Genomic DNA, 18,733 nt, shown 5'->3' with positions numbered 1-18,733 from the left:
AGCCTATCTGACACAAAACGTCGACGCTGATATGGGTGCTTTACTCTCTGACACCAGTCTTGCGTCATGCTTTGCATGAAAGAGAGTTTTTGAAGACGTCACACGGTTTTGTCGGCTACGGCTATTGCTACATAACGCGAAAAAATAGCTATTTCCATGACGTATTTCCTATCTATGGGTAACACACGTTGCGAACATCTTTTCATCGCGTCGTAATACTACTTCCACAACGGATAGATAGAACTCAGATAGAATACATGAGACTAAATGTCCGACTCATCGCCCTCAGTGTCCTGCGAGAGTCCTCAATGACAAAACTCATCCATAAATGATGACGAGCTTTGCTTTTCCTTAAAGATGCCGTGTCAATTTGGTAACATCACTGCCTTACAAATTCTTGCACAAAAAATATCACTCATGACAGATGACGAGCTTTATCCCTCCTTGGAAGAAGCGGCCGTACCATTTTTGTTACTCACTATCTTGCAAGTAAACCCACGGTATGATTGTTCTAGCTCTAGCTCTCTTCAATAAGACTATCTGCCGGAAAAGTAAAGAAAGGCCATTCTTCGAACAACATCGACCTTTTCATTCACGAATTACTCATCTTTCTCACCACTTATTCGAGAAGCTACACTTCTCCGTACGATAGAACCTTCATGCGGATTTGCTGACTCAGCAGTATCGTCACATCAAAGAAAGGATAATCCATCCTTCTTACCTCCAAAGCCCAGTCCTTCTGCTCGCAACTTCAGGTCGTTCTTCAGTTTCGCTGGCTCTGGTACGAGAGATTGCACCATCCACCCGCTTCTACTCTTTGTGGGCCAAGGCACAGAGGACAACAGCTCCAAGTTGTTTTACACTGTAGTCGTCTAATTACTTCAAATGATATACCATATGGATGGCTCTGTGTAAAAGGAATCTCTTGTCTCGTTCTGAGATTGCAGCTGACTGCTGCATCCACCTCGAAAAAGTACGTGGTAACATACCTTTACGACATCCAGCCGATCCACCGCTCTTGGCGCTCCAGCCACATCCTACATCGGGATATGATCGTATATCACAATTTTAGCTCAGAGCTAGACAGCATTCCACGCTGTCAAAGTCGTCAAATATTTTGAAGCATTAACAGAATCTCCGATATCCTGACCATTATCCTCATCGCAAGACCAACGGACATTGTATCCGTATTTGGCACCTCTAATGCCTCCGTATTTAGTATACCGTTTTTAAAAGGCGCGCGTTGTTTGTGATTGAAGGACGCTTCTGAATGTATCAGATCAATTCTTGTCCTCATTGGGCCCAGGTCGTCAATATCATCTACCAACGAACTACTTCGGACTCTTAGTGCCACTCTCTGAAAAAAGCCACTTTTCTTTAGATGCTGGTTCCCATTTTCCACGACCTTCACAAGGTACAAAAGAATACACAGCCCCTCCTTGACGTTTCCCCTGCGCCCACTGATGTACGTCTTTTTCTTGTCAGAGTTCATAGTTCGCTCGTTTGTTGGAGACCGACATTTCAAACATCTTAGATGAGAACGAAGGGGGTATCAATCTGCAGATATATTGTACTGCCGCAGACTCATCCTCTGTGGATGTTGCGGTGCCGTTCAGCAGCTAATATTTTTCTGGTCCCTTCCTCAGCTTGGTTGAGGTGCATTGCTGCTGGCTCGTGAAGCTTATATTATCAGCTCTTGCGGCACGGAAGTCGTACTCTGTATGAATATACGAACCCGTCGCTACTTGAAAGAAAGTATGTGGATTGTCTTGTCTAGATACGAGCCGCAGCGATTTAAGACCCTCAACGAAGATGGTAGAAATTTCCTTAAGAGGATCAAACACCAAAGCTCCTAACTCTGGACACAGTCCGCCAACTCTCACCTTTTTCAACGAGCAGACAAGAAGTCCGAACACACCCGATACAACTGGTTCCGCGGTGCGAATACCGGCGACATCTGTCGCTTTAAGTTGCCCGATGGGAACGTCTTTTATGCCGAGGAGTTATACGTAAGATCTCATTCTATCGCTTGATCGCCTAGGTTGGAGAGTGCAATCAAGACGTGGAGCAAGGGCCATCTCAATATCCTAAATTTAGGAAAGGGATTTTCTGTGGCTACGGACCTGGAATTTAATAATATGTGTTTTTTTGTTTTTTATTGACCGAAAATAGAAATGTAAGTAACATTGAGAATGTAAATCACCGAATAACTTAATTTAGTGCATCTGTATCAATAAAAGCTACTGGTGCTACCCAAGTATTAAGAAGACGCTGCTACGTCAATTATCCCCGACGAAGGCGTTGCCATGGACTCGAAGGGATGTTCACTTGTGGGATCATGTCTGTGCTGAAAAGACCAAAATGCTTTTCGTATTCTGCGCCAGTGTAGCTCACCGTCGTATCATACATCATAAACCAGTATGATTGAGGTTTACCAACAGTCCATTTAACGTAGTCATTCAAGTACACCTGCATACCATCGATCGACGGTTTATTGTCTATATAATTTTCGCCAGCCCTCGGCCACCCGGTCTCTGTGAGGTGAACCTTTTCTTGGCCAAACTTTGCTATTGCTTGATCCCATTGTGTCTGTAGCTTCTGAATCGAAGGTTGCGAGCCAGGCGTGAAAAATGGGTAGATATTAATACCGATGCAGTCGCAGTGATCTGCGAGTTTCCACGCATTCTCATCTAGCCACTCATTGGATCGCTGCACTGAACCAACTTGCGTATTTCCCACACATGCACGCACTCGATGGATGTAGCCAGCAAGCTCTTCAGATGAGTATCTGCCATGATTGCCATTTCGCAAATCCTCGTTGCCAACGTAAACGGCTTCGACAGCCCAAGAATTTCGAGCATACCCATCGCAGACAGCTTGGATCTCAGCATCAATACGGTCAGGAAACTTTAGTTGCACACCCACAGCGATACGAAGACCAGCAGCTGCAGCCATGTCAATCGCGTTCACACCAGCTAAAACTGTTTCAAACGTGCGAATACTTGAAAAGTACTGTGCTACTTGCCTCATGTCTTCCTGCAGCACAGTCCAATTGATAATGGTGTGGTGCCATGGAGCGTAGCAGATACCAGTACTTAGCTTAGCGTCAGCAAGGCTGACTACGAGACCAGCGAGGGTAATTGCGAACTTCATTCGGCTGATTAAGCGCAAGATCAAAGTGTTCGGGCAACAAGAAAATTGAGGAATGAAGAATGAAAACGTGAGAGATCGCTACAACCAAGTTCGATCATTTCAAGACCAAAGGTTGCGCAAGGTATATCGTGAATTTCCGAACTCTTTCTGCTTGGCTACAAGAATATCGCCAATCTTCGAATCTGTTCAGTACCTTGCAAGCGGGAACGTTTACAGCCATAATTACAGCTTCTTTTTTTCCACATATTTTATCAGTAACCTCTGTATGGGATCTGTTAAGGTCGAAATACAAGTCTAATGTAAATATTACATGATAAATATGTAGAGCATTACACTCTCATTACAAAGACCAATTAATAAAATTCATTATCTTGTATTTCACAGACAGAAAGTATGTTAAGATAAATATCAGAGCTCAAATGTTGGACTTTTTCCTGACCCTGGCCATAAAGCTGTCGACTGTAGAGTTCCGGCTTTTGGAATTGACAATCCTTGGGTTCATCATAGTTAAATAACATTTTCGTTCAGACTCGAGCGATACTTCCGACGCTTATCATTCTAGTTATGTCTGTAAAGATTCAGGGTATGTTGCGATTACATGAAATATTCTAATGGGTTGTTTAATTGGACTAAGGCGTTTGATGGCTTCATTAGGTACGTGCTAAGTGACAAGACATGCGTCAGGGAATAGATATCTTGCGTCAGCGAACAGCTATCTTCGTTTTGGCCTTAAGAAAGCCAAAATCATAATCGACATTACTGAGTACACTTTGGTTGGCACCACAGATACTCCGTTTGACAAATGTGACACCAGAATAAATCTTATTAGTTAGTGATCTTTACTCAAAGCGCGAATGTGATGTGCATTAAATGCAGTATTGATGTGCGCAAGGAATTAGAATTTGGTCCTGATTGGTCATGAATGCACAAACTATTCGTCGTTTTGGCTTCTGATTGCGACCTTCATCGTGGATAGTCCGACATTTGGATCTCGAGAGCCAACAAAGCTGGTCATCATCTCTGGCAACAATAAGCTCATCAACGATAATTTGTTTGAAAAACATTTGCTGCACAAACAAGGGCAGATCATTCTACTCGTTATTGTGTTTTGCCAAAACATTTCTACTCACATACTTTCTGCAAATTTCTTAATATACAATTACGTATGTGCCCTGTACAAACAGGGCTAAGATTTTCGCCGCAAAAGATGATAAGCTTGCATTCATGGACTCACACATGCGCACGTGCGACTTGCTTCAAATTTTACGACTAATGTGTCCGACGGGTCGGTTGATTTGGACAGAATGAACATGTTTTATTTTTTACGGATGACCACCGAAGTGGTTCCTAAACATGTTTTTATCGATGACAAATGTCCTCAAATAAATCCGGATTGTAAATTTCAAAATTTGTACGTATTATTGTAATACGGTCATACTGTACTGCTAAAAGCTAAGTTTGACGGGGTAGTGTTGTGATAGCTGTCGTTCAGTGAGAATTGCCAAGGAGCAAACGTTGATGTTACGTTGCCAACAAAATCGTTTTCAGCAGATTACTGCTCTATGATCGAGGTGCGATGTTAGCGATCAAGGCTGAGCTGTTATTAGCACTATCACGAATTTCTGATCATACAAGGAATTGTCTACTGAGTTAAAAAAGAATGTGCTGCTGAAACTTTTCGATGCTTTAGTAAGTAATAAACATAAACGCATATCCAAGAGACAAGGCTCCTCACTCCTGAACATCGAAGTCAGCGTAAGTCCAAACCGAACTATTCTGGTGAAATTCGCTCAATGTTATCGCACGAGAAGGATGCCTAGTATAGTATCTTTCCATGCAGCAATTTTGATCTGAGTTGTGAGAGCTGTCTACTGATGCCAAAGTACTTAAAGCTACGCTTCTGCTAAGAATATGCTGAGGTATAGCAAGAAAGCGTTCCATAATACTTTAAAAAAGATCTAATCGACATAGAGATGTTGATTAACTGTGGGTCTTATAACAACGATACGTGCTGTCAAAATCTTCGTCGTATTCCAGAGGTTCAAGCATCTTGTATAATCAAAACGTCTCCTCACGCTTTTACTCATTTTCTGGCAGTGGAAACACTGCTGGTCGTTCAATTACTTATGAAAACGAACAAGATACAGCAAGGTGTGAACTTATGGCAAAGTAATATGCTCCGATCTGTCCGTTCCAAAGAGGCCGAAGTGTTTGTCGTACTCTGCACCCGAGTAACTCACCGCAGTGTCGTACATCATAAACCAGTACGACTGGCTTCTATTAGGGCACCAGCCATAGACAAAGTCATAAAAGTATTGCGTCAAAACACCAGTCGATGGGATGTTGCCAGCATAGCTTTCACCAGCGGACGGCCAGCCTGTCTCCGTAAGACGGAGTTTCTCCGCACCAAATTTGTTCGCCATTTGCTGCCATTGAAAGTTAAGCTTTTCAATCGGCGATTCGGCACCTGGCATGAAGAATGGATGGATATTGACACCGATGACTTGGCAATTGCTTGCTAAAGCTACTGAACCCTCAGCGTTTAGCCATTCTTCAACACGTTGAACCGAACCAACTGGGGTGTTGCCAACACAACTCCTTACAGCCTGGATGTAGCCGTTAAGCTGATCGACCGTGTAACTACCGAAGCTGTCATGTCTTAGATCCTCGTTGCCGACGTAAACAGCTTCAACCGCCCATGGATTCTGAGCGTATCCAGCACAAACTGCTTGAATCTCGGAATCAATGCGTTGAGGGTCTGCAAGCTGCACCCCCACAGCGATACGAAGACCAGCAGCTGCTGCAACGCTAATGGCATTGATGCTACCAAATTGCGCTTCATACGTGCGGATACTAGAAAAATGCTGCGAGACCAGTGCCAAGTCAGTTGAAATCACATCCCAATTGACAAGTGGATTGTGCCATGGGACGTAGCACACGCCAATCGAAAGCTTTTTGGCATCTGCGAGGTTAATGGCGGCAGTAGCAGCGAGGAGACCAACAGTTTGCCAGGTGATCATAGCAGCAAGTTAACTAGAAACTTTTATGGAGACCGTGGAAAATTCGAAAATGGTGATCGGGCTAAGGAAGCAAGGAAATAGGATCTGCTTGAATGATCGGTGAAGCACACTTTGCTATCATATAATTTACATGGTACTTTCTCTAGAAACTGAGACACGGTTTCTTTACTGAATTATGAGATGTGTTGCTAGCAGGATGATAAAGAGGATCAAACAAGTGTTACGATGCAAGTTGAGTAACTAACCTTCATTACATAACTCGTTACGTCAATTTGAAGTTTAAGACATATTGTATTGGGCTGCAAATGTACTTACGATGTTCTCAAAGCTCCAAAAGCAGACGTTTGTTGAGCTATTGAACTCAATTTCAACTATCTTACATATGTTTACTGATAGTATGATATGCTTTCAATATTCTTTGGAATTTGCTCACTGATAGAAGCTAATTCGAAGTGCTTGAATGAATTAGATACTCGCACGACTTATATGATTTACCACATTTTTCATATGTAGATATTTGATTATGTCGACTGTAAGGTATCCGCGACGTAAAGTGAAAAAAGCACTTGACATTACATTTTCTTAATAATGTAAACCCTCTATAGGAACATTTTCTGCTCATGTTATGCACAAGTGTCGCAAATTGAAAACGCCCCATCGTAGCTCTAACGTTGCTCCAAGAAGAAGTTGCTCTAAAATACAAACAATGATACCCAAGACGTAAGTTATGACACAGGCGTCTTCCTTAAGTCCGCAGACTCTTCTCCACCTGCGTGTGTGGGATGGCCGTATTCCGGTCGTATTTACGCTTGATCCAAATGAAGTCACTACGCTACATGCTCCACGTCCGTTTTACGTGAGTTTCTCTATGTACATTTTTATAAAAATGTCATTCCAACTACAGGTGCTCATTTGTCTAGGCTATGGTGCCGCGTATGAGCTACTTGGTCTCTCAGACACGCGATGTGATTGAGTATCTTCGAGATTCGGCGCCACCAATTTCTATTATGCAGGGTGCATCCATTTGGTTCGAAGCCAAGGGTGTTCCATTGCATTGGCACCTTCCGTTTGGTCTGTTACGGGACACATTGTGTGGTCCTAGCGCCGACAGTGATGCTAACGATTTGCCTTGGGCAATAACAGTTCACTTTCTAAATTTTCCTCGAGACAAACTATTGCCTTGTGAGAATGAATCAAGCATTGAGTCGCACTTTATGCACAGCTTAAAGCAGGCTACGTTCCTACGCATGGGCTCGACAAAAGCAGTGATGGGTTTGCCTGAAGCGCAGCAAACTCAGATTTGGACGAGCATAACAAATAGTAAGTAACCTATGATGGTTAATTAAAAGAGCAGACATTCATTTACGGGATGGGATGCAGATGATTACGAGAGTTATCGGCAAGCAACACATGAGTTGCATTTGGATGGAGGCGAGAACGTCTCGGCGTTGCGATTATTGCCACTACGTGTACATCTTGGCACTGAACCTGCAATCCAGATGCCGATTGCTCCATTACAAGATGGTTTGTTGATGTTATCAAATATATACCTGACTAAAGTATTGACCTACTAAGCAATGCTTTCATAATTTAGGTCGCGATAAAACATTACTGGAAGTGCTACATTATTTGTTGCCCGATCTGTTCCCTTCAGACATTGCATTTGATTCGAAAACACAAGAATTGCAGCTAGTAGTACATGGCATTGATACTCCTGCTACTGTCTCCATCGTGGAATTGTATCGAACTTTTGCCTATGCCGACGGCTTCCTTTATGTCGCTGTGTTTTCTCGAATATCCAAAAATTGAGGTTTTGATTTAAAAAAATTGTTTACAAAAGATTAAAATTAAGGTTTGGCTGAATATTCTCTTTGTATTCCCAGAGATTTCTTACCCATGATTTCTATTCTCGAAAAAGAAAAGCTTCTGATTCATGCACTGTGGCAGTCTGGACGACACGGCGACTCGCTTAGCGTCTAATGTTGAGCCTTTACTGGCCGAAGTGCGCGCTCATTTACTACAGAAGGAACCAGATCGTGCGCGTGCAACTTTCTTGCGTCTGACTGAGCTCGAATCGCGTCGCAAAACATATTTAGAGGCGACGTTGCGTGACTTCTACGCTGCTGGATTGTTCGACATTCCTGTGTTGCTCACATTCCTTGAAGTACTTCCGAACTGGCATTGGACATTAGATGGATGTGCTGTGTTACACAGTGTGAACTCTGCTTTACGGGAGCCTAGTAATGGTGCTGGAGGTGGCGGTAATGCGTTGAGAGCCCTTGAAGCGAGACAGCTCAAGGTTCCACAGTTACCATTAGCATTTTTTTTGCTTAAGCTTATGAGTCATTTGGAAGGTAGTGCTCGTGTACGAGCTGAAAGTTATTGGTATGCATGGGTGAATCCAACGCTGCGTGCAGTAGCAAGCGGACAGTCTTTGGAACTTAAGATTCTTTCGAGAACAGGACGTAGTGAATACCGACAGGGTGATTCGAGCAAGGAAGAAATGATGTACGCAGCTGGCAATGCTGGGACGTTTGATAATGACCGACGCAACGCCTTATGTTGGGTTGGAGATCGTAGCGAGACGGATGGAGCTGTGTGGCCGAATGATAAAGATCGTACAAAAGCTCAATGGCGATTAATTCCGTCTGATGTCCATACAGACACGTTTTTGATTCAAAATGTACGATGGGACGAATATCTGTACGCTGCGGATTATGCTAAATTTAAAAAAGATGCACGAGGCAAGTCAAGAAGTCGCGTATTTACATGGCGAAAACAGAATGAACCACCTGGACCGGCTGGAAAGTGGCAACTTGTAGCTTTAAGTGTCGAAGAAAGAGATATTTTTGCACTATATAATCCGTACCAACGGGAATTTTTGTACGCACCGACTGCCGAAATGTTGGACAGTAAGAGACGTCATGTACTGACTCGAGCGGCACCTGATGGAGCTCGTGAAGCCTCAAGTACAGAGGGTGGAGCCATGTGGTGTGCGTGGCGTATCACTCCAGCTCAACAATCGTCGATGGAGCGAGGTGTCGAGGCATTCTTTGCCAGAAAATACCCAGTGGCAGTGGAAGAATTGACAAAAGCACTGGACGAATTGCCTGATAATACCGAACATGTGAAGTGTTTTGCGTACCGTATGACAGCAAATCTGCGTTTAAGTCGCTTTGATCTTGTTGCACCTGATTTTCGGGCTATTCAGAAACTTGGTGGTGACAAAGCAGCAATTTTTCATGGTTTGGCACATTTATGGGAGGAAAATGCAAGCTACTTGGCGGCAATGGCAACGTTATCACCAGAACTACAAATTCAGGCAATGGAAATTACGACTTCGCATGAAAATCCGTTTTATATGCGCCATCAATTATCCAAAGGTGACGATTATTTTGTCCGACGAGACTTTCAAGCTGCAATTGTGTGTTACCAGGAGGCTGCAACGTGTAGTTTAACGTCTTGTGTATCCGATCATGGCAGTAAAGAAGATTCGGAGACAATAAGGCAGCGTGTTCGTGCCTATGTTTCGTGTGCCAAGTGTTTTTTTGCACTTGACGAAAGTGATAATGCGTGGCAATATTTGAGTATAGCACATGATATCATTGGCGTATCGGTTGAAAGCGAGGCTGCGATTTATCTCTGGAAAGGCAAATGTCGTCGAGCTCAAAAAATGTACGACGAAGCACTGGAACTTCTTGAAAAAGCATTTGATCGAGCAAGTGCAGCATCAGTAGCCTCAGTGTGTTTGCCGACTACACCTATATCGGCGGCGGTGCTGAAGCGTAGTATTTTAATGGAAATGAAGGTTGTTGGACTTTTGCGTCAGGGCATTTATGATACATTGCTTTCATCAGACAAACTTTGCAACGCAATTGATATTGTCGATTCGAAGGATGAAAATGGAGTGATTACCGGTGGAGAAACTGACAAAACGCTGACTCAAATGATGGAGCTTTTTCACTGTCCGCTGAGCTTGGAGCTGATGGATGACCCAGTGACGACACCCGATGGCAATTCGTACGAACGCTCACTGATTGAACAACACCTTGAAGTGAATGGCTGTTTCGACCCTTTGACCCGAACGCCTCTCACCAAGTCACAACTTCATCCAAATCGTGCTTTAAAGCAGCTGATGGAGACATTGCTTAGCAACCATCGGCTTGGATTGTTGCTCGCATCATGTTCGACTTAAAAGATTCGTATGGAATAAATCGTCGTCTTATTTTAGTTATTATTCAGACATTGGACTAAAAATTGGGGTTAGATTATCAACTCTTGAATTGTGGTTTAATAGTGTGGTAGGTCAAGGAATATTAAAGCCATTTAGCGTCTTCATCATATCATTTTTTAGCAGGATTATAGTAGATCCAATATACAGGTCTAGCTGGATTGAAGAAGGACACACGTGAATACAAAGACAAAGAGGACCCTTGCACCGCCAGGCTTCCACAATTAGATCAATCTGCCTAGTCAGAAAAGCTAGTCGGCTAGTATTCGCGCGACATTGTCGACTCACTCCTTGCCCACAGTTTGCCAATAGTGAATCTGGCATGCATCTCCGACGTCGTAAAAGTCTCAGTCGGTAGTCATCAATACGACCCAAGAAGACCACCCAGGGTCATAATGTTAGTGGCTGTACATTAAACATGCACGTTCTTCTCGATGAGCTAGAGGCCTTTGATGATCGGGTAAGCGGTAGGCTTCGTGTTTTTTGATAGCTCGAATTTATCATTTGCTCAGGATCTTAGAATTACGATAGACCTTGAATTCTGAAGAGTTGAATATGGGCAAGTGCCATCTTCTCCGCGATTCTTCGGTGCTTTAGTCGCTTTCTAAGCGATCACTTATTGCTCGCGTCCACGCTTGTACAATCGAGGCCCGACTCTTTTTTGGCGGGCGGCGTTTCGTTCGATCGGGCTACTGTGTTAACGTATTGCAACGTGGGTTTGAAGTGCGATAGGCTTTGGTCGCATTCCTGGTTTGGTATTAGGCAATTTAAAGAGAAGCAGCGTGGCTTTAAAGCGCTGCGCCAGCAAGGAAAGATTAACAGATGTGTGAAATTTTTTTAAAAATCGAGAATGATGAGACGTTCCAGTAGCTCTGTGATTACAATGAAAGGCTTAGATTTGCTCCCGACACTTATGACTGGTGCGGAGGTGACTGCCTCTTTGCTTTATTCGTTTGGTCTAAACTCCCAGCCAACGGTCTGACTAGTTCTTCGCTACAAGTCTGCAAAGAGAACAGGGCAAAAAGGTGGAGCCAGAGGTCTGACCACATTAAGGAACACTGTATGAGGCCCTAAAGCTGCCTTTCTATAGGTAGGTAGTGTATCTGGCACCGATTTCTCAAGTCTCGCTTGAATTACAGGGCTTTAGCGTGCGCGATAAGCTTTATTAGAAGTACTTCGTCTGCTTTTGGATTGAGCGTCTTCTTCTTTGAGATCGTCTTTATTTTAATCAACAGCGGGCTTGCCGTAGCTCTTTTGCTTAAAGAAAGTTAAGCTTAAGTCACCGACATTACGCTCCATATTAGAACCAGTACGAGTGTTGCGGATCGCAATCCGCTTACTCCAAGAGTATCTACAACCTTAGCATAAGGCAAATAAACTCTTCGGCTTAAAATATAAGCTGTTTTTTTTTGTTTTCTTTGCGGCAAAGCAGCCTAAATCTGAATCTATAGATTTTATCGTATTAAATAGTAAAACCAAATTAATATGCATAACTACTGGCAGTCCTGCCACGTAGTGGCTTCTTGTTGTGGTGTGACCACACCATTGCGTGGTCATATTATCTTGTGTGACCCAATCTTTCATACCAGGGTACGTATATCCCCGTTACACTCTCCCCATCAGACTGGGAGTACCCACAATTAATATTTAGCTGTCGTCTCGTACGAGGCTCGCGGGTCTAGGTCACTTATACACCCCAGGACCTTCTACACGCATTCTCTGCTCAATGAGCCCTGTGTATTAGACTCAAAAGACATTCAGCCTCGCTGTTATGAGAGCGCCCGCGGGCAGAGCCCTTCTCCGCACGCAGTGACACTCCGAACAGTACGTCCGCGGCTACAGGGAAGCGCATCGCAAGACCTCGGCAATCGAGAACCGCGCGCCACGCCCACTACGGGTGAAGGGCTACCTCGTCGAGGATTCGGAGGATGTCGACTACGAGCCAGATACACGTTTTCCAGGATGTGAAGAAGACGAGGGCGAGGGCGCGATGTGAGCCCTGCTCGAAATTTGCTGTCACTGTGTCCGTTTCCCGACCTCTCAACTTCCGGGGGAAGCGGCATTATTACCAATCGCCTCAACGAGGCACAGAAGCAGCAGCTGGAGGCGCCCACACGGCGGCTCTAATGTGCTCGCATCCACAGTCGGTTCAAGACCCTCGTATGAAATTCGGCTTTTGCTCGGCGGATCCGCTACAGAAGCGAAAGACACAATCACTCGATCGTTGCGCATCCACGTAGTCGGGGCTCTAGCCAATACACAAGGTGAGCTTGACCAAAGAAAAGCTCTCCGAGCTCGCTTCTTGGTACCTCAAAAAAATCCAGAATAGATACCGCACTCGACTTCGTGCTCAAAGAGGAGGCGCTCCTGTACCCGCAATGCGGACTATTCCTGTGGTGCTCGCCCCTGGCAAAACCGCTGCAGATAAGAGTGCTCTTTGAGCGATGGGTGCAACGGCACCGAGAACTTTCCTCGCTGTCTAATGTACAGCGTAGCCACAAGGAAGTCGACGTGCGTACAGAACGCCATCTTCAATTCGAGTTTGCCAAGCCCAAGGCGCAACGCCGACTTCCTACGTATTGCCACCCTGCAACCTATGGATTAATCCATCACACCCCCACGAGCTCTGTGGTTTCTCACGTGGGCGAGTCTGCGACCACAGTAGCTCAGGGCTATTGCTTGAACTTAGCTCATGGCCCTTCAGCTTCCCTGGCTATTGCTGAGAAGTGCGGGACGTACGACGACGCGGAATGTCATGATCCTTCTGATCGTAAGCCGTCCGGTGACCCGCGATGCTCTTCATTTTTTTCTGACGACAAATTCCATCGTCAGTGGCACTCCGCTGAGCATCTAGCCGAGGTTGCATACCGCTGTGCGGAAGACTTTAAGAGCCTGGAGGGTTTTGTGCACCGACTGCCTCACGTTAAAGACTACCGCGCGCTGTCGTAGCGACTCCCAGCCGTCGAGCAGGCGAATGCAAAACTCCTGGCGCCGTTGAAAATGAAAATAGGTGCCCTTCGTGTTCAAAACCAGTTGCTGGTTCAGCTTCCGGGTGGTCGAGCGCCTTTGAGCACCACCCCGGCGCCAACGCTTTCGCGTTCATTTGCGCCGTATCCCGGTACGTATTAGGCAAGCCCACATAAAACACCGGGTGGGTGTGCATCCTTCTCGGATGGCTCAGCGTATACGCTAGGCCTCGCTTGGCCACGACCTTATAAGGTCCAATAGACCGTAGACGGAGCTTTATCTTAAATACAGCAGAGACTGCATGTGTAGGAAGGCTTTTTGCACTTAATAAAACAAGATCTCCGACCTCAATGTTTTCAACATTTCTTCTGCTTCTTTCGTCTGCACATTCTTTCTGCATGTCTTGGCTTTCCGCCATTGCATCGCAAGCGTGTCGTTAGACATTCAGTCTGATAAATAGGAAGTCATCGACTTCATTACGGACAGTGAGGGAGGCTGACATCAGCTAGCCACTCGGCTATTCCTCCCCCACCACCATGGGATGGCGGCGTCAGCGGGACGCGAGGATTATAATATCCGCTCACGCAGAACGGCGTATAGGCGGTACACATATGCACTGCAGTGCTCAGTGAGAACGCCACAAGCGGCAGCAAGGCGCTTCAGCGCTTCGGCTTCTCAGCGCTGATGCAACGAACAACGTCTTCAACGACGCGATTTACGCGCACGATTTGACCTTCGGTCTGCGGATGACCGCTGTCGACATATCCAGCTTGGTGCCCAGCACCTTGAAAATTGTCGACCAAAACTTTCTAGCGAAGCGTGGGTCTCTGTAGAGACAATTGACTCCGAAAGTTCATGTTGTCGAGAGACACGATCCACAGACAGCACCGCTGTACCGACACCGTCGATGGTGTCCGGCACCACCGCAAGTTGAGCCATCTTGCTCAAACGGTCGACGAGGACCACCCTACCCGTGTTGCCCGCCGAGTCCTTTGGCAAGAAAGATTCAAAGTCCAAACACATGGACTACCAGCACCGGAGGCACCGACAAATTAATTAGCGGCGCCGCCGAATTTGTAGAGGGTTTCGCCCTTTGACACGTCTCACACGAGCGCGCATATGTGCTCAGCCATTTTTTCAGCTTCGACCACCAGTTGTGGCAACTCATCGAGCTGAACGTATTCTCACGACCGTGATGACCTCTGAGTGGCTGTCGAAGTCCTCATGGAGAATATGGTATTGCAAATTCTCATCGTGAGGAACCACAATTCGTGGCGTGTCCGTTAAATCGGTGCTTTAATACACAAATTTGTTATTCAACGAAAGTCAGTGCAACCTTGCGCGCAAACGCGCCGACAATTACTTGTCCGAAATTTCGAATTTCTTACTCCCGGGAGCTCGTAGCAGCGCTACGCACATATCACCAACTGCGTACGCGACGCGAAGCAAATCCATCACGGACGACGTCACCTCGTGACATGAGCAAGCTCATAATCTGATTTGAGTGACAACACATCAGCCAAAGCATTCTGCTTTCCTGGCTATACTTCACCTCGAAGTTATCTTCTGTAAAGAAGAAGATCCACCTGGCCATCCTCTGCGAAAGGTGAGACGACTGAGTTGCAGTGCTTAGTGTCACATGATCCGTGTGATCCTAAACGGCTTTGAGTACTTTGAACTTGATAAGTTCATACTGGACTGGGTAGTTCCTCTCTGCAGCCTTAAGCTGTCGAGATTCGAGCGCGATAACCCGATCTCGCCCTGCGGCATTTTGCTAGCAGCAGTGCACAGCCGATGGCAAAGCCCGAATTGTCTCAGACGACACTAAAAAGACCATCGGGTCAGTATTGGTGCATGAAGGAGGCTGTCTTTGACCCTGTCATAAGCCTCCCGATGCTCGGTGTTCCGACACCATTCCTTATTCTTCTTAAGAAATTCGACAATGGCCATTTTATTACCACATAATTCGCTCAATACTTGTGCAAGTAGTTGGCGATGCAAAGCCACTTGCGCAAGTCCTTTGGTTCTTTAGAACCGGCCAGTCCACATTGGCCTTGACATTAGCGAGATCCGCTCGAAGGCCACGCTTCCTAATGAAGCACCCTAAAACTTGGGATTTCTTTGGCGCTGATGATGCACTTGTCTGCATTAGCATACAGCTTATTCGTGCGCATGCACTCGAGCACTGCTCTGAAATGGACGATGCGGCTCTCTTCATCCATCCACCCATACCCCGCACGACTGTGGACCAAGAATTCGTCGAAATATGTCTGTGCATACGCCCGATGGGGCCTGAACAACTGTGTCACAAGACGGTTCAATTTGCTGGTGCATTTGACAACCCTTGGGGTATCACCAGTTACTCCCAGAGCATGCAACACAAAGTACTCACCGCTGTCAGCGAAATACCACTCGCTTTCATTAGCAGTTGGTAATACCCATCGGCCAAGTCGAGTATACTGTACTTTGTACATCCAACCATGTTGTTCTGAAGAACATCCTTGAAAAGGAATGGGCGTCTGCGCCAAAATGGTGGCAGCATCTAGCTTATTGTAAGCGTGAACGAAACGCCACTTGCCGTTCGGCTTCCGTTCACAATACGTGGGTGTCGAATGAGGAGACTCGCCCTCACACACCATTCCAGCGTCGTGCTTTGCACGGGAAAAGGCGTCATTGACGTCACGATGCTCCATGGGCAGGGGCATTGACGTGTTACACAGTATTCGGTTTCCGAAATCAGGTCGATTTCATGACGCACACCTCGTTCCGGAGGTAGGACTGACGGCGAGTCTTTTTCCAAAGGATAGTACTAATCCGAGGGATCCTTCAGGATCGACGATCTACTTCGTGCGTTCAGCACCCTCTTGGTGTCTTCCAGGATAGCTTATACAGAAGCGATGACAAGTTGATCTCTTCTTCCGGTCATATAATGACCACTTTGGCTAATTCGGCTGTCTCCAAGGCACTGCCGGACTTTTCGAAGGACACCTCGTCAAGCTCAAGAAGGCAGGAAAAGTCTCAACAATAACGTCGCCGTCTTTCTCCCCCGTCATACCGTTGACGAGGGTGTACAGCTGTGTACTATTGTCCCCGGTAGACACATTCTGGGTCAGGGACGACGCCCGGTGTCTTGCAGATACATACGGCGTCGCCGTTGCCTCTTCTCAAAGGTTTTACGTCCCGGCAAGACCAGTAGAGTACGCACTCAGCGTCGTCCGGTGTCCCCACTCCCTGCTCCACCTAAGCTTTGATGTTATTAACAACATCCGACGAATAGCTGCAATTTCGGCAGTCTTTGTCCAGTGGATGACGTGTCACTCTACGCACATCAAAATGGCCGTGCTTGAGATGCCCTGGACCTCGTCCGACCTTGCCACTCTTGATGCTTCGAAACTTGAGCAGTTCTCTGTGGGTTACGTACTACCCCACGCACATCACTGGAGCCTCACCCTCGATGCTTCTAGCCTCAACTGACCATGCCAATCTTAGCATGCAGCAACTCCTTCGTGACATGAGCAGTGCTCAGTGGGTTACGCGCCACTCTACGTGCATCACTGGGCCTCGCCCTCAATGCCTCGGCCCTAGGTCATCCAATCCACTCTTGGCATACAGCAACTGCTTTGATACTTGTGCAGTGCTCGGTGGGTTACGTGACACTCCGCATTCAGCTCGCAAGCTCCTTTTCGATTCACCAACGTTGTTTAACGAATCAGATACTCCGATCTCCAGCACGTTAACCGTCTCAGTCCAGTGCCCACGCCGATAGCGTTTTTGTCTCATAGCAGAGGTGGGTTTATGACTCACCAAAGCTCCATTAGGTGATGTGCACGTTGCGCCCACGGTCTTCGACCTCCAGTTGATCCATGGCTCACGGTGTTCCAGCCATGCCATACAAAGGATGAGGGTATATCTTGAATCCGAGTCTACGACTAAGCAGCGTTCTACGCTATCAAAGTCAAGAATCTTGACACCGAGGTTCACAGGGATCCTCGGCATCGAGACAGATATCCCGGTCGCTCAGCTAGCAGTGACGCTGTCACCAACCCGCCTTTAGCTCCTCAGCATACAGCTGACTTTTTTCTATAGTAGAGTGTCAAGCATAATTTCTCGACGCCCCGGAGCCGATCAGGACCTTCCATGGCTTTTCAAAGTTCTTCACGGTCACTTTTACGACCAGCAAGCTCGACTTGCATACATGTCCCGTGTTCAAGAGCACGGAAGTCATGGGGGCTGGACCCTGCTGCCCTCATCCTATTAAGTAGGGCGCGCCGCGCCTACCGGTTGTTTTCGTTTCCGACAAACCAGAAGAATGCTGAGAAGCGAGACGTCAGTTCGATGAAACTTTACGCGCCTTGCGCAGGGGGCAACCAGTCCGAAGGTGACGGGTGTCTCTAAAGGCAAAACACCGTCGTGTGTTCAGATGCTGCTCGGCAGTTCGGAGCTCTGTCTCCTTGTCCTCAGCATAGCTGAGATCCATCGGCTTAGGCCCACTCAAAGAGCTGCTATGGCCTGCATTTCAGCCGAGTTGCACTGACTAAAAGATGAATTCGGCATTCAATGCCATACTCACTACTTCTTCAAAGATCCTCTTCGCTTCGCCGGATGCACACGGAATACGATTACGTCCATTCTGGCCGCGTCAGTGCGGAGGCCCTCCATAAAGACGGTTAATGTGACCGCCTCGGGGAGAAGATCAGCTGCCACCCCGGCAATGAGAGCTGGACAAAGTCCATCAATTCTTTCTTGCCCTGTCGCTGACAAGGAAGCGCGATCGCATGCGATATACCTGGTTAGGCGGCGAGAATACTCGTCAAAGCTGCAGCTTCAGCTCCGTCCAGCAGGGAAACGACGCTTCAACCGAAGTACCCCAGGTCAGTACCTACTCTTGCGCTCAACCATCGAGCTTGAGGATAGCTAGAATCACGTGCTGTTGTTCGATTTGGAGCATGGCGGACGCCATATACATCTCGGCCTCTCTAACCCAGAGCAGGAGGTTATTTTCTCCATCCTTACCCTTAAAGGTCTTAACGCCCACCATGAGCAGCATGGGTCGGGAGGAGTCATTCGTCGTCGACGTTGGCGTCATGGACGCAGTCGACACTGACATCTTCTGCTGTAGGTGTTCTAGCAGAGAATTTTCATAATTCAAAAACACCTCTTGGCGCGCGCTGATCGCTTCAGGTCCTTGCAAAGTAAGGTGCTACACGCCCTCAAGCCCACGCAGAGACATCATCTTATAAAGCTCGTCCTGCATGCCCTGAGGGCAAATAGGAGAACTGCTGCATCCTCACGGAGGATCAGTCATAACGACTCAGGTGTAGATTGACTACAAGTGCTACCAAGTGCAGCGGGGCTGCCGTAG

At 46.6% G+C, this 18,733-nt stretch overlaps 5 protein-coding genes across 5 annotated transcripts; 2 read left to right on the top strand and 3 right to left on the bottom strand.

Moving 5' to 3' along the window:
- Positions 1-2,283: 2,283 nt before the first annotated feature.
- PHALS_08153 (RxLR-like protein) lies at positions 2,284-3,153 on the bottom strand (the record flags this gene model as incomplete). The annotated part of the gene is made up of 1 exon (XM_024723450.1): positions 2,284-3,153. One exon carries the CDS (start codon positions 3,151-3,153, stop codon positions 2,284-2,286), a length of 870 nt encoding a protein of 289 aa, XP_024574425.1.
- A 1,723-nt stretch (positions 3,154-4,876) lies between these two features.
- On the bottom strand, positions 4,877-5,275 carry PHALS_15283 (uncharacterized protein). Its single transcript, XM_024723449.2, has one exon. The coding sequence runs from the start codon at positions 5,092-5,094 to the stop codon at positions 4,885-4,887; it is 210 nt and encodes a 69-aa protein (XP_024574424.1). The 5' UTR covers positions 5,095-5,275; the 3' UTR covers positions 4,877-4,884.
- Positions 5,276-5,312: 37 nt separating this feature from the next.
- PHALS_08152 (RxLR-like protein) lies at positions 5,313-6,173 on the bottom strand (the record flags this gene model as incomplete). The annotated part of the gene is made up of 1 exon (XM_024723447.1): positions 5,313-6,173. One exon carries the CDS (start codon positions 6,171-6,173, stop codon positions 5,313-5,315), a length of 861 nt encoding a protein of 286 aa, XP_024574423.1.
- Positions 6,174-6,900: 727 nt separating this feature from the next.
- On the top strand, positions 6,901-7,982 carry PHALS_08151 (hypothetical protein F442_18406; the record flags this gene model as incomplete). The annotated part of the gene is made up of 4 exons (XM_024723446.1): positions 6,901-7,029; positions 7,094-7,493; positions 7,554-7,697; positions 7,768-7,982. 4 exons carry the CDS (start codon positions 6,901-6,903, stop codon positions 7,980-7,982), a joined length of 888 nt encoding a protein of 295 aa, XP_024574422.1.
- A 124-nt stretch (positions 7,983-8,106) lies between these two features.
- PHALS_08150 (stip1 homology and u-box containing protein e3 ubiquitin protein ligase) lies at positions 8,107-10,368 on the top strand (the record flags this gene model as incomplete). The annotated part of the gene is made up of 1 exon (XM_024723445.1): positions 8,107-10,368. One exon carries the CDS (start codon positions 8,107-8,109, stop codon positions 10,366-10,368), a length of 2,262 nt encoding a protein of 753 aa, XP_024574421.1.
- Between the last annotated feature and the right edge of the window lie 8,365 nt (positions 10,369-18,733).

The sequence above is a fragment of the Plasmopara halstedii genome (genome assembly GCF_900000015.1).
Source record: "Plasmopara halstedii genome assembly, contig: Scaffold_322, whole genome shotgun sequence".
Classification (NCBI taxonomy): Eukaryota; Oomycota; class Peronosporomycetes; order Peronosporales; family Peronosporaceae; genus Plasmopara; species Plasmopara halstedii.
Note: the sequence above shows the minus strand (reverse complement) of the source record. Positions and strands in the feature narration are given on the sequence as shown.